General features: G+C 50.0%; 1 protein-coding gene across 5 annotated transcripts; it reads left to right on the top strand.

The window, feature by feature from the left end:
- The first annotated feature begins 745 nt into the window (after window positions 1–745).
- Window positions 746–13,624, top strand: MORN3 (MORN repeat containing 3). 5 transcript variants are annotated; one of them, XM_019734084.2, is made up of 7 exons: window positions 752–1,152; window positions 3,312–3,485; window positions 7,764–7,921; window positions 9,488–9,647; window positions 10,744–10,928; window positions 11,219–11,296; window positions 11,711–13,624. In XM_019734084.2, exons 1-6 carry the CDS (start codon window positions 867–869, stop codon window positions 11,288–11,290), a joined length of 1,035 nt encoding a protein of 344 aa, XP_019589643.2. In that variant the 5' UTR covers window positions 752–866; the 3' UTR covers window positions 11,291–11,296; window positions 11,711–13,624. The 5 variants fall into 5 exon arrangements, with proteins under 5 accessions (XP_074177136.1, XP_019589643.2, XP_019589642.2 ...); XM_074321036.1 differs by having other exon boundaries at window positions 1,003–1,142; XM_019734083.2 differs by having other exon boundaries at window positions 753–1,152; window positions 11,219–13,624.
- Window positions 13,625–15,113: the final 1,489 nt, after the last annotated feature.

Here is a 15,113-nt window from a genome sequence, read left to right as displayed (position 1 = left end):
GGCAGAGGTTATGACAGGTATTCACTGTACTATTAGTTATGTTTTCTTGTGTGTTTAACATTTTTCATTTAAAAGTTGGAAGGAAAAAACCTGCCTTCAAAGAGACAGACAATAAATAAGGGGTGTGTGTGTGTGTGTGTGTGTGTGTGTACAATGATGCTAAATGGTAAAAACATGAAACAAGAATGAGATTGGGAAAAGAGCAAAACAGATTTGCTCGTATATACGGAGATTTCAATTTTAAATAGAGTGATCTAGAAACTCCTTACTGAGGAGGTGATGTTTGAATAGAGTCAGGCTGCTACCTGGAGGAAAAGAAGTCCTGGCAGAGGGTACAGAAGAGGCAAAAGCCCTGAGGCAGGAACATGCCCAGCATTTTCCAGAAAGAAAGCGTGTGGGGCTGGAACAGTGAGACTCCATGCGCTGAGTTAAGGCTCAAGGTCAGAGAGGAAAGGGGAGGGAGGTGGGCAGATGAAACAGGGCTTTCAAGACCACTAGGGCTATGGTTTTTACTCCGAGTGACAAGGGTGTGAGCCCAAGAGGAGTGACTCGGGTCAACTTGTGTGCATCATTCCCGGTTGGAAGGGCTATAAAACTTCCCTCAGATTCTCAAAGGCGTCTAGTAAACCCCTACAAGACTAAGAACCGGTGTGGTGTGGTTTTCCCTTCAAATATTGCCGCTCCGTCTTTGCCTCTAGACAGAACAGCCTTTAACCCTCTCCTGGCCGTTTCGGCCATTGTACTTGCTCTGGGGAACCCCAGACAAGAGAGACGTGGGACAGTAACCTCCCGGGACACACCGTGGCCCACGCTCCGCGGATATCAGGGCTTCCCAGCTCGTCCAGCAGCCTTTGGCCACCAGACGGATGCACCAGCCGGCTCTCGACCTCCACAGGCCGGTAGACGTCCTTCCGCGGACGCCCAAGGATCCGCACCCTTCTCCACGCGCGGTCCCGCGAGCGCACAGTCTGGGCAGGAAGGGGCAGGCACTGCGCGGTGGCCTTGCAGGGGCCCCGCGTTACCATAGCGACCCTGGCCGCGCCCGGGACGCCGGAGCGCGCGCAGCTGGCTGCAATAGAGGCAGGAGGCTGCGACCCCACTGCTTCCGCCCCGAGACTCCGGATCCAGGCTGCGCCCCTCAGGTGAGCGCAGGTGAGGGTGCCAGGGGGCAATGGGCGAGGGCGCGGACGGACCACGAGCCCTGTGGGTGTGCCTGGCCCGTCCACCTTCCATTGTGCTAATTATTGTTATTCAGCATGTAAACAACCTTCGCGGAGTCCGCGCACCGCGTTGCAAGGCTTCCTTTTCTTGTCAGTAGCTCATGTATTAAGACTCTAACCTCCTCTTGAGTATAACCTATGCTCCCGAAAGTGTGGGACAGAGGATGAGTTTGTGTTACGCTGATGGGGCATTAAGTAACACCCAGTAACATCGTAAGAAGGTTATTAGATTCTGGGTTTTCTTACAATCCTGAGTAATTCAAGGAGCAAGTGTCAGTTTGGGCTAATAGGGCATTAAAATCTTTCTGAACACTTGCTAATCTCAATCAAGCTAAGACTTACATTGGTTTCTTTTTAGTATTTTTATTTTTATAGTTACCTTCCCCTTAGGGTACCTGATACTGGTTTTCCATTCATAGTAATTCTACCTGAAGTTTGTTTTTTGGATAAATGTATTGATTTTTAAAAGTGAATTCATTTAAATATCAAGATTCATCATAGTAGAGGTAGTCCTTGGAACTAGGAGAAACAAAGGAAAACACTAAATTTAGGACCTGAGACTGTTTCTTGCCCCTTCCAGATTTTGCCCTTGCTGTTTTTTATTGCCTGGAGTGACCGTCCTTATTTCTAGGTATAATTGTCAAAATATGTACCAGCCAGTATGGCTGGTCAGCCTGGTCAGACTCCTGGAGGCCCCTGCTAGCTCAACAGAAGGCGCACCTCTATGGGTGGGGCCCCGTGCAAAATGAAATGCAGGGCCCTTGCTCAGAAAGGATGAGAATTTCAAACCAGTGACAGATCAGTAAACAAGTATGAGCCCTTCTAAGGGCTGGGCTCTGTGTGACTGCTCAAGTTGCACACCTGGGACGCTCGCCCTGGGTGGGTGGATGCCTGGGACACCACGATCACCTGGAACCTGCTCAGCCTTGAGGTCATTCTGATTGGTCAGGTTCTCTGCATGCTGATGGTCAAATATTTCACTAGCCCCTGCTGCTAGCACTGCTGGTGAGTGTGTGCATGTATGTTCCCCAAACCCATGCACAGGATAATGGTGTGTGCTGCAGGGAGGGGACCCCTCAGCTTTGGAGGGGACCATCTTTATCACCTCGCACACATCCCACGGAGATAGACAGGTGTACATGAATGTCCACACTGGAGATCCTGGGGACAGGAAGAACACAGATGGGGGCTCCCAGACTGGGGAGAGGCCCTAGGTCACCCAAAGTCTCTCTGCAACCCCACCAGGCAGGGTGGGGAGGAGAGCTCTGGTCTGATGGAAAAACCTGGCCAGGTGATGAGGCAGACAGGTGAAGTACTCAGGCAGAGGTGAGAGATCAGAGATAGAAGGCGACCAATCCTCCTGGTGTGCCTGGGACTACCCAAGCTTCAGCACTGAAAATTCCAAGGCCCCAGGAAACCCCTCAGTCCTGGGCACACCGGGACACTTGGTTACCCCAGAGGCAGTATCTTTGGTTGGCTCTCCTGACAGCTTGCAAACCCCTGCAAAACCAGCCCCGGGGCTTTTCCACTACCCCATCTGCCTGACATGTGACAGGACCAAGGGGGCTGGGTGTTGGGCTGCTGTGTGTATAAGGGGGTGTCCTGTGGGCTTTTGCCATAGCCGCTGTCTGCCAGCCCAGAGCAACCAGGCTACCCCTACCCCCATGGCCCTGAGGTGGTTCTCTGCTCACCACCACTGGGAGCTCCAGGCCAAGCTCTAGCCTTAGGGCCAGCATCTACCCTGATTGGTCATACTGGTTATTAAATGTGTGACTGTCACCCGCTGCCCGAGGGCAGATTCTTCCTGATGCCATCACAAACCCAAATGCTCTACTGGTTTCCCTGGGTTCCCAAGCAATTGTGCCATCAGACCCCACCCCCAAGGGTTCCCTGGAGAAGCAAGCAAGGGGAGAGCTGAGGGTCAGTCCAGCACTAAAGGATCCCTTCCAAGGGCAGGTCACCTGCCCCAGGGACTCGGAACACACATGACTTACCCCACTTGAGCTGAGACAGGTGGCTCCCTGGGAAGCCCCAGAACCCTGGCATAACGCGGGGCGCACTGAGCCCCTGATGTCCCCAACCCTTTGCCAGCACCCTCTGGCCCAGCAGAAGCAGGAAACATGCCTGTCTCCAAGTGCCTGAAAAAGTCCGAGCCCCTGTGGAAGGAATGGGAAAAGAAGGCCCAGAAGAACGGACCGAGGCGCCAGGTATATGCGGTCAATGGCGACCGCTATTTGGGAGAATGGAAGGACAACATGAAACATGGTGAGTGAGGGACCATCTGGGCTGAGCAGCAAGTGTGGGGCCTGAGCCAAGGAAGCAGCGTGCAGAGTTCATTGAGGACATAAGATGTGTCCCTGAGGCTCCTCTCGGGGGAATGATGACCTGGACCAGCCAGGGGCCGCCACATGCCGGGGCTCTGGAAAGGAACTCAGCACTGACGTCAGCTGAGAGAAGGTCTCAGGGACCACCAGCAGGGCACAAAGCAGTCTTGAGACTCCAGCCCCAGCCCCAGCTGGGGTTCTGGAGACTTTAGCTCGGTCCCCACCCTCTGAGACCTGTGCTAAGCATGGGGCTGGCTAGCAGGAGGAAAAGGCAGATCCCAGAAACCAGCTTGCAAGGGGGATACTGGTCTTCAGACTCAGCTCTGACGTGGGGTCTGACCAACAGGGGGTGAGGGAGGAGCCCCTCCCTCAAGGAGCTGGGGCTCAGACTTTAACTGGACTGGGTTCTGGGTCTAACTAGCAGGGGGCACAGGGGTCCTTGTGATACAATTTAAGCCCTAGAAAAAAAAAGTTTTAATTTTAAAAAGGCGGCATGACTTCTCACTTCAGTCTTGCAATTCCAGATTCTATTCTTTTTTTAAAAAAGATTTTATTGGGGAAGGGGAACAGGACTTTATTGGGAAACAGTGTGTACTTCCAGGCCTTTTTTCCAAGTCAAGTTGTTGTCCTTTCAGTCTTTGTTGTGGCGGGTGCAGCTCAGCTCCAGGTCCAGTTGCCATTTCTAGTTGCAGGGGATGCAGCCCACCATCCCTTGTGGGACTCGAGGAATTGAACAGGCAACCTTGTGGTTGAGAGGACGCACTCCAACTAACTGAGCCATCCAGGAGCTCAGCGGCAGCTCAACTCAAGGTGCTGTGTTCAATCTTAGTTGCAGGGGGCGCTGCCGACCATCCCTTGCAGGACTCGAGGAATTGAACTGGCAACCTTGTGGTTGAGAGCCCACTGGCCCATGTGGGAATCGAATCGGCAGCCTTCAGAGTTAGGAGCACGGAGCTCCAACCGCCTGAGCCACTGGGCTGGCCCTCCAGATTCTATTCTTAACCACTGTTCTCTCCTGCCTTCCTGCAGGAAGTGCTTTGGAATACATAAACTTGGGTCAGAATCTCAGCTCCACCAGCTATGACCTTGAGTGATCATACACCATTCTAAGCCTCAGTTCCCCATCTATAAAATGGGAATGATACCTATCTGTAAAGATAAGAGATGACATCTGTCAATTATGTAGCCCAGGGTCTGTACGAAAGGGGAATTTCTGGAATATTCTCTGTGGGCTGAGCATGGCAGGGATGCTACTCAGAACCTTCCTGTCCAAGGTGCCCTCCAAAGCTGACCCCACTCAGTGCGTGACACAACATCCACACTCAGCACTCACTTAAAGTCCAGGCTTTATGTGGCTACTTAGAGCTCGGTGTGTGCGCCTGCGTGTGTGCTTCAGTCCTTGGTGGCAGCATGTGGTGTGGACAGAGCCCTGAACTCGGAGTCAGACCCTGAAGTTCTGAGCCTGGCCCTACCATGGAGTAGCTATGTGACTTTGGGTAAGTCATTTCCTATTCTCTGGATCTTGGCTGCTCCACCAGTGATATGACCTTGTGGGTTTTTGTGGCCTTCTGAGCCCTCTTCCTGTATGAGTCCTGCCTCCCTTCAAGCTAATGGGGCTGGGGCTGTAGAAAGCAGGCCTGTTGGAGAATGGAGGCCTACCCCCCACCTCCTTCAAGACACATCTTTTGACCAAGCTGAAGTGAGTTGCTATGGTATACAGAGTAGATTGGAAGATGTTTTAAAAAAAGTCACCATGCAGTGCAAGGAGAGGGTGGCTCCCCAGGGTCTCATTCATTCACTCCACTAACACTGTGCTCCTAGTCCATGCCACACCCTGTGCTGGGCATCTGGCATAATTCCAAGCACAGGGAGCTAACAGTCTCACAGAGAACCTGCACAATAGATAACGTCCCATTTTACAGATGAGGAAACTAGGACTCAGAGAGAGGAAGTGACTTAGTCAAGGTCATACAGCTGAAAGTGGTGGCATCAGACTGTGAACCGGACCAGAGGGGAGACACAAAAGAGGACATAATCAGAGAGGTGAAGTTTGAGCTGAGCCCAGGAGGGTCAGAATGATTATCCAGGCAGAGTGGCATGTCTTCTAGGTAATGGAATCAGAATAGAGGGATGCTTTGAGGTGTTAAGTCTTGTTCACTGGAAGCCAGTGTGGCTGGAGCAGAGAGAGCAAGAGAGAGAGAGTGGGCAGGTCACGAGAGCCAACCATATAGGGACTCACAGGCCATGGTAGGTTCTGCCTTTATGCTGCAGGAAAACAGTCTCATTGGACCAACTTGGTCATATTCCCTTCACTGAACCAATCATGGTAACTGGGTGAGTAGACTTCACTGATTGGCTAGTCTTGCAAGGAAGAGGAGTCAGTCCCATGGCCAACTTCAGGGATTGAGAGTGCCAGAGGGCTGGCAATAAAACTAGAGAAGGATAGGTACAAACAACATGATGTCCCCTACAATATGACTAGGCCCTACCTCAAAGGCAAAAATCATTTATATAAAAATAAAAAAAAATCATTGATATCATCTTTCCTATATGCATGCACTGTTCTAAGTGTTCTACACATATTAATGAATTTAATGATCAGAATAACCCCATGAGATATTCTTATCCCCATTTTAAAGATAAGAAACTTGAGACCCAGGGAGTTAAGTTACTCAACGAAGATCTAAAAGCTCACAGGAAAAATGTTACATTTGTTCCTGAGCTTCCAAGACATGATTGGCCCATGTAGGTAGGTACTGCACAAATATTTTAGTCATCCCTTTGGTCAACAACTATTGGTCATCTACAACATGCCAGGCACTGCTTTTCATTCCTGGGAATAGAGCAGTGAGCAAAGCAGACCAAACTCTGTGCCCTCATGGACTGCATACTCTCCTGGAAGAGACAGACAATACATAGCAAGTGAATTATCTGTTATGTTAGGAGTTGATAAGTGATATGGAAAGAAACAGAGCAAGGTAAGAACATAGGAGAGCCTTGTCATTTTAAATCAGATGGTCAGGGTGGGCCTCGTTGAGAAAATGAGATTTGAGCAAAGACTTGCAGGAGGTAGGGAGTGAGTGAATATTTGGAGAAAAGCGTTCCAGGCCAAGGAATGAACAGATGCAAAGGTCCTGAGGCAGAAGCATATCTGGTGGGTTCCAGGAACAGCATGGAGGCCATGGTGTTTGGAGGGCAGTCTGGCAGGTGGGATTGGAGGGCACAGAAGGGGCTAGAGTAGTACGAGATGGGTCTCCATGTGTGTTCAGGAGAACTGAAGAAATATGCAGAACATTTCCTAGAAAGTGTCAATGAAAGAAACTCCAAACCTAAAGAAAGGTTTAAAGAGTTGATTATGAGCCAAGAGTCTGGAGGCTAGTCTCGGAAGCAAAGTCTTAAAGAATTGAGGTAATGCTCCCGAGAATAGCAGTTTTGCTGCTTATTTTATACGTTAGAATCAAAGCAGAAGACGTAAGGCAGGTACATGAAATTCATTGGTGGTAGATTAGGGAGGCGGGAGAAAGCAAAGGGGGAAATCTCTAAGACTGGATAAAAAAGTAAGAGAGATACGTAGTACTTCTTTACATTGATAGGTGCAGGGTAGTGACATTTCACATACATAGTTTACAGAGGTTGCAGGTAAAAGATAGTGATGAGGAATGTTGAAGCTGTCTTCCCCACATCAGGGTCTGGAGATCATTTTGACATTTTAGTATGTTATTCTAGATGTGCAAAAACAATGGACAGGGCTTGTTCAAGATAGAGATTAATCTATCACACAGGCCTTCGAATGTGACTTACCACAACTTATTCAGTTAGGATTTTTTTTTTAATCAAAACATCCCTTGTGGTTACTTTTAGTTATTGAGCTTGTCAGGCTTGCCAAGATATCCCCTTTTTGTGCACAAAACCCTGGCCATCAGCGTATCCATTCTGTATTATTAAGAGATGAAGCTGAAATGCTGAAGCAGGTTTCTACTTCAGGTTTGCTATGTCAGTCTAGCTTCAGGGCAAACGGCTGGAGAAACACTGTTTATAGAAGTGGAACTTTCTTGGGCTTTTCCTGGGTGTTCGGGGTCTAGAGGCAAGGCACAGAACCTGTCCCAGCCCTCAAGAATCACCAAATCTAGGGGCCCCGGAGGCCCAGGCAGACCCAGCAACTGTCCCCCAGATCCATGGCAGCCATGTCTGCAGTGTTGGCCCATCTGTATGTCATCAGGAAAAGGAACACAGATCTGGAAGAAGAAAGGGGCCATCTATGAGGGAGACTGGAAGTTTGGAAAGCGAGATGGCTATGGCACCCTTAGCCTTCCTGACCAAGAGACGGGAAAGTACAGGAAAGTATACTCGGGCTGGTGGAAAGGCGATAAGAAATCGGTGAGTGGTTCCCATCATGCCCTGGTGCGTGGGCCAGGCTGAAGCAGGATGTGTGTGTGTGTGTGTGTGTGTGTGTGTGTGTGTGTGTGTGTAGGGGGAGCAGTCTGAGAGGTCTGGGAGAAAGGGGAGGTTTGAGGGGAGGAGAACAGGGGTACCTTGTGCATAGGAGAAGGAAGGTGTGGGGGAATCATCAAAGCTTCTCAGAACAGAACCCAGGAAACAGGAAGCCAGAGGAGAGGGCCCAGGGAGGAGCCTGTGAAACTCTGTGGCTATAAGAAGCCAGCCAGGCAGTGTGGGGGTGAAGTCTCCTCCCCCCTCTCCCCTACTCATTTCCTGGCTTTCTTTTCCCTGGGCAGCGCTGTCTGAGAATCCCCCTTCTCTTGGGCCAGGATAAGAGGAGGGTAGGAAAAGTGAGAGCAAGAAAGCTGAGGCCACACCCTAAGTAACAGGACTGGAGAGGAAGGTCCCAGGTGTGGAAGCCAGCCAGGGGCATGTCCTCAACCCATAAACATCTAATCCTTGCCATAGGCCGTGGAGACAGATACAAATCCAGTATCGCTATTGAACAACTGCTATTGCAGCCCTGGAACACGATATGCTGCATGATACATCGTCATCATCACCATCATTGTCATTCCCATTTTATTAATGGGGAAACAAGCTCAGAAAGGTGCAGTGCCTCACCTGGGGTCACACTGCTGGCACGTGGTAGAGCCTAAGATTTCAGAATTTCTGCTCTCAAATTGTTGAATGGCCAGTGGACAGAGAGATCCCAAAATAAATAATTTACATGTAATATGGTGTTAGGATAGAAGTTTGCACAGGCAGCCCAGAGGTAGATCGTTAAACAGTCAGGGCAGGCTTCCTGTAGGAAGTGACACCAAAAGATACAAAGCGGTAACCATGGAGAACAAAAAAGAAGAGGAAGTAGCACAGGAGGCAGAAGTAGCTAAAGGAAGGATATGTCTGCAAGGTGTGTGTGCCCATGGGTGAGGGTGAAGGGACGAGTAGGTGGGGGCCTTGAAGGGTAGATGGGGAACCAAAATTTTGAGGGACGGACTTGGGCTGCTTAACCCAACCTCCTTAGGTGTGATCTGCAGGGAGTCCATGATTCTCTGTGGTTGGACTCTGAATGTGGTGTTGATGAATTCATTCTTCTGGGGAGAAAGTCTATAGCTTTGATCTGATTCTCAGAGGCATCTGTGACTTTTCGTAGGGTAGAATCAGAGTTGGGGAAACCGGACAAACCTGATCAGATGGGCGATGTAAAGATACTTCTAGCTGTTGTATGGAGGATGCATGGGGGCTGGGAGAACGGGAGAGTGGAGGAGGGGACCAGTGAGGAGGGGAGAAATGATGGTGGGCTGCACGAAGGCGATTGCAGAGGGACTGAAGGAATTGGACTGCCTGGGGCAATTTTGCAATACACGCCCATCAGCTTGTGTGTAGAACTGAGGGAGGGAGCAAGCAAGAAGTTCAGGTGTGCGGCTTGCGTGCCAGGGAGGATGGAAGGGCTTTCCTAGTAGTGGCTGCGCGCCGTGAACATGGATACTTTCCTGCTTTCAGGGCTATGGGATCCAGTTTTTCGGACCCAAGGAGTATTACGAGGGTGAGTGGTGCGGCAACCAGCGCAGCGGGTGGGGCCGCACGTACTACAGCAACGGCAACATCTACGAAGGCCAGTGGCGGAACGACAAGCCTGATGGGGAGGGCATGTTGCGCCTGAGTGAGTGCCCCATCCCCCTCAACCGGCCCCGCCCAAATGGCCTGCTGGCCCCTCCCACCCGGCCTGCCCTCGAAGCCGCACTGCTCTTGGCCTTGCGTGGCCACGCCCCCTGGGCACGCCCCCGCAACTCCCCGCTTAAGTGAGGGTTAAGGTAAATGACAGGACCAGATCCCTGCCCTCAGGGTGCTTATACGCTAAAAGGGGAGTCTAACAATAAACAATTAAGACATTTTCTTATGGTCATTAACAATCAAAGCCTACACTTACACAGCCCTGAGCTCATTTAATCCTCACTACAATCCTATAAAATAGGTACTCTTATCATTCCCACTTTACAAATGAACTGAAGCACAGAGATGTTAAGTCACCTGCTCAAGGTCACACAGGAATTCCCCTTAAAAATAGGAAGGTGTGTTGGAGAATGACAAAAGAGTTGGAGATGGGCTATTTAGATTCACTTAGGGTCAGGGGTCAGGGAATACCTCCCTCAGGAAGTGACCTTTGAACTGAGATCTGAGGGAAGATAGGGGGCTGGATATGTACTGAGCTAGTGAAGAACATTGCAGAGGGAAGAGTAATGAGAAACCCCCATTAGTGTCAGAACTTAGTCCATTCTCTACATAGCAACTAGGGTGAACTTTGTAAATTGGACCTCTTCGTCGCTGCCCTAGCTCTGTGACCTTGAGTGCAAATCAAACTCCTTGAGCTTTACAAGCTCCATCTGTAAAATGGAATCCGGCATCCTTCACAGGGCTGTTTTTGTGAGGACTGAGGTCAGAAACATAGCATGGAACCAGACACAGAGTAAGTGCTGAAAAAACATTGCCAATTCATATTATTAGCTATATTATTTTACAAATAGGAAACCATGTTGCTCATTCAAATTCAACTAAGCAGTGGAGGCAAGACATGAACCAGGTGTGACTCTGGAAGTCGCTGACACCCCAGGGCTCTAATGTTTCTAGGTCAGTTGTCCCAGACCCTGCTCCACCCACCAGTGGCAGAAGGCCAGCCCAGGTGTGGTGGAGGGGCCAGCCTGGTGGTCTGGCTTGGGTTGCTATGCCCAGCACCCACACCTCCCTGTCCTTTCTTCCAGAGAATGGGAACCGCTATGAGGGATACTGGCAGCGAGGCTTGAAGAACGGGTCTGGGCGTTTCTTCCACCTGGACCATGGTCAGCTGTTTGAAGGCTTCTGGGTGGACGATGTGGCCAAGTGTGGCACGATGATCGACTTTGGTCGTGATGAGGCCCCTGAGCCCACCCAGTTCCCCATTCCTAAGGTAGGCAGCTCTCACTAAGGGCCCTGTGGCCAAATCCAGAAAGAGATGGCAAACAGCACCCCACCCCACCAGCCACACCTAGCCTGGCCCAGCCCAGCCCAACCAGGAAACAGACAAGGTTTTGTTTTCAGTCTCGCCATCTCCAGGGAGGTAGACAGCACCCCACAAGGCAGGCAGCACCACCCCCACCGAGGCTGGCAACAGCACCCCCAAAAGCAGGCAGCACCTTACAAAATTGGCGGCCTGGGACTTCTGTGCTGCTCAAACCAACCCCTGCTGCTTCCCTCCAGATCAAACTTCTAGATCCCGACAGCGTACTGGAGGAAGCCTTGGCCACGTTCAAGAAGACACAAGAAGATTGATGCCAGGTGAGGGAGTAGGCACGCCTGTCACCCTCTATGTGGACGATGCAGCTCCTGAGGTCTCCTTTGGCTCAGAGACAGGACAGAGAGGGTGGGTTTCTTGCCTCCTGCAGTCCAGCTGGTCCTTTTTAGTTCCTCCCCTTCAAAACTCATTTCCCTGAAGACCGGTTCATTCCAGGCCTGCCCAAATCCTCCCATTTGTACCCTGGGCTTCCAGGGAGCAACACTGCTTGGAGTCCAGTGGCTGGCTCACTTAATATCTTAAGGAAGGTGGTTTGCCTCAGGCCTCCACTTGCACATCTGTCCAGTGGGCCTCCTCCCGTCCTAGCCCCTCCTGGTGTGGGTGTATATAGGGTTCAAGGAGAGGGCGTTGGGACAGTGTCTGAATCGCCAGCTCCTACCAAGCCCTCGCCTCCGCAGAGACTACCAGAACTGCAGGAGAAAGTGAAGCCCACATCACCCAACTGCTCAGACCAGTGCGGCTCCCACTGGAGGAGTGAATGGTGGCTCCAGGCACACCCTTGGCACTCTCAGGACTCAGGCCTCCCAGCACTGGATCATTGCCAATGGGGGGGGCTGGTGCTTCTTCCCCCCGCTGGCCTTGGGGACCCTCTTGTTATGGCTTTCATTCTAGCACCTCATCCCTGAGTGCCTGATAATAAAGAGAACCTGGTGGCATTAGCCTAGGAACTATGGGGTGAGGGTTGGGAAGGATTTCAGGTAGAGAAGAGGGAAAACGTTCCCATGGATTGCATGGATTGACCTTGGGGGAGAGACAGGTGTCTCCAGGTCTCTGAGCTCTGAGGTACTCCAGAGAGGAGAGCAAGCCTGCATCTGGTCACACTGGTCACCAAGATTTGGATGAAAACCTAACCTGGCTTCTCAGTCTAACACGGAGACTCTCAACCTTGGAATCCCGTGGGAGCTTCAAAAGCTACAGACGCCCAGGTCCCACACCCAGTTTCACATCTGTCTGGGGTGAAGCCTGGCCCTTCAGAATTTCCCCAGCTGATTCTAATGTGCAGCTGGGGCCAAGGACCCCTGGCTCACTGGTTTGTGACCCTTAGCAAGTGACCTCCATGCCCACCTGTAAAATGGGACTTAGATCTCACAGGGGTGTTTTGAGGATTTGCGAACAGATGGAATCATAATGAATAACATGTATTGAGGTCAGTTGTGAAGCAGGTATCTGGGAAGGGCTTTGCGTAATTCTAATCTAGACAATATTTCTGCAAGATAAGACAAACTCTTATGTAATGGGTAGAAACATGAGCTGTGCAAACTGCCTGGGTGTGAATCCACTGTGATTTATTAGCTGTGTGTTCTTGAGTACACCACCCAACTTCTCGGTTCTCTAGCTTTCCTCCCCACTAATACGAGACAGTAACGGTACTTACTACCCAGCGTTGTTGTGGTTACAGTGAAGATGAAATATGGAGAAGGTCAAATAAGGCACGGTTCTGAGGATGATTTCATCCCCTCCCTCCCTGGGGACATTTGGGATGTCTGGAAACATTTTTGGCTATGACAGCTGGCAGGCAAGAATGCTACTGGCACCTAGTGCGTAGAGGTTGGGGATCCTGCTAAACATGCTATAATGTGCTCTACAAAATAATGATTCAACCCACTGTCAACAGTGTAACCTTGAAAAACCATGATGTTCGTAAAGGCCTCACCCAGTGCGTGGCCCATAGTAAAGACTCAATAAACGCTCACTGGCACTGCTGAGCTTCTCTCTGCCTTGACATCATAAGGTGGCCTGACTCAAGGCATGGTTCTCGGTCTGTGCCTCTGACACCTGGAAGTGGAAGCCGAGTCTGGCTACCTTGGGATGCAGCATTAACCAGGTAACACTCACTCAGTGCCAGGCCCTGTGCTGACAGCTTTACACGTGTCCTCTTTCATGACTCTATGAGATTTCTTGCTATTCTGAGGGCCATTTTAGAGGAGGAAACCAAGGTTCAGGGAAGTTCACAAGTCACCAAGCTAGAAAGTGACTGTAGTTAAACATAGGTCTATCTGCTCTTTTATTTTTGAGACTTTTCTATTAAATTTATGGGGGAAGGGGTGACAATGGTTAGTAAAATTACATAGGTTTCAAAGTCTATCTGCTCTTAAGGTGCAGAAATGGCAGTGTCTTGACGGCTACCATGTTCCAGAAAAAGTAGGGTGTGTGCTTGTTTATAAAATTTCTCTAGATAGGACCACAATAAACTGGCAAACAATGGTTCTCTGGGGAGAACTGGGAACAAGGGAGGGCAACTTTTCACTGTGTATTTGGAACCATGTGAATGTATTAGCTATTCAAAATATAAATAAAACTGAAATTAAAGAGGCTGTTCTCAACAACCAGTGTTTCCCTAACTTACCTGGGTTTGAGAGTTACCTGGAGCACTTGTTAAAAATACAGAATCCAAACACACCCAGGGGAGGGGCTTGGATATCTGCATTTTACAAGCCAATCTGGTGATTAGAGTCATGTCCAGAAATCATTCGAGCCAGATCCCAGGTCTCTGCAGAAGTCAAGAGGTGGATCTCTTATGGGAATGCATGGAAGGTGCCTTAGTCTTCTCTGGGGAGCAGTGGAGGGTTTCCCACAGGGAGCGGGGGAGGGGTAGGCCCTGGTGCCTGTGACGCAGGATGGGGGCAAGAAGCTGTGAGAGGAAAAAGGCAGGCCCCATTCCCCACTCAGCTCACGAAGCAGCTGTTGGCCATGTCCACATCTGCACAGGACAAGAGCTTAAGGCCACATTTTCCCAGAACCAACTTTCACTTCAGCCAGAGCACTGTGTTCATACAACCACTTTCTGTATTGGATTTCTGGGACAGACAGAGCTCTTAAACTCAAAGGCCCATGGGGGCCAGGCGAGTTAACAACAGACAAAGCTGGCCTGGTGTGACACAAGAGGGAGCAGTGGAGACTGTGGCAAACACGTCCTGAGGGAGAGAGCGGCTGCTACTGAGTTCCTGTCCATTGCTGCTCTGTAAGGTGGGCCCAGTACTGCTGCTGGGTCTTCCTATTTCTTAAGCAAAGCCAGAATCTGCCCATTTAAGATTTCTGTGAGTGCCCAGGCACTGAGCCAGACTTTCCAGGTTCTAATTCTGGCCAATTACTTAACCTCTTTGGACATCAATTTTGTCATCTGAAAAATGGAGATAAACATTCCTGCCAAAATGCACAACCTGATTGTAATAATGATAAAACATCAGAGAAACCAGACTAAGGCAACATTCTACAAAACCACAGGCCTGGTCGCTTCAAAAATGTCAATGTTACAAAGGACAAAGAGAGGCTGTTTCAACTCAATGCAACCCATGATCGCAGATGGAAAAATCACTGCTAGAAAGGACATGATTGGGACAAATCGGAATGTGAACACGAACATTCTATTAGATAGTAGCATGGTATCGATGTCAAGTTTCCTGAATTTGATCACTGAATTGTGGTGATGCAGGGGAATGTCCTTGGTTTTAGGAGGAAGTATTTAGGCACAAAGGGAACTATGCATATGGCTCAGGGAAAAACAGACAGCAACCCTCCTTGTTCATGGTTTCTGTATTTGAGAATTTGCCTGCTTGCTGAGGCTGAACAAGGAGACACACTGCGTTGTATCAGCTCTGGGAATAAGCATCCTTTTCATGGTCTATTTAGTGCCACGTTTTGTGCTTTTTGTTGATTTCATTGTTCAACATGGTCCTCCAGCATAGTGAAGTGCTGTGTAGTGTTCCTGAGTGCAGGAAGGATGTGGTGTGCCTTACAGAAAACAAAAAGTCCATGTCAGGTAGGCAAGCTTCCTTCAGGCACGCGTGACAGTTCTGTTGG

Source organism: Rhinolophus sinicus, linkage group LG16, assembly GCF_036562045.2.
Source record: "Rhinolophus sinicus isolate RSC01 linkage group LG16, ASM3656204v1, whole genome shotgun sequence".
Classification (NCBI taxonomy): Eukaryota; Metazoa; Chordata; class Mammalia; order Chiroptera; family Rhinolophidae; genus Rhinolophus; species Rhinolophus sinicus.
Note: the sequence above shows the minus strand (reverse complement) of the source record. Positions and strands in the feature narration are given on the sequence as shown.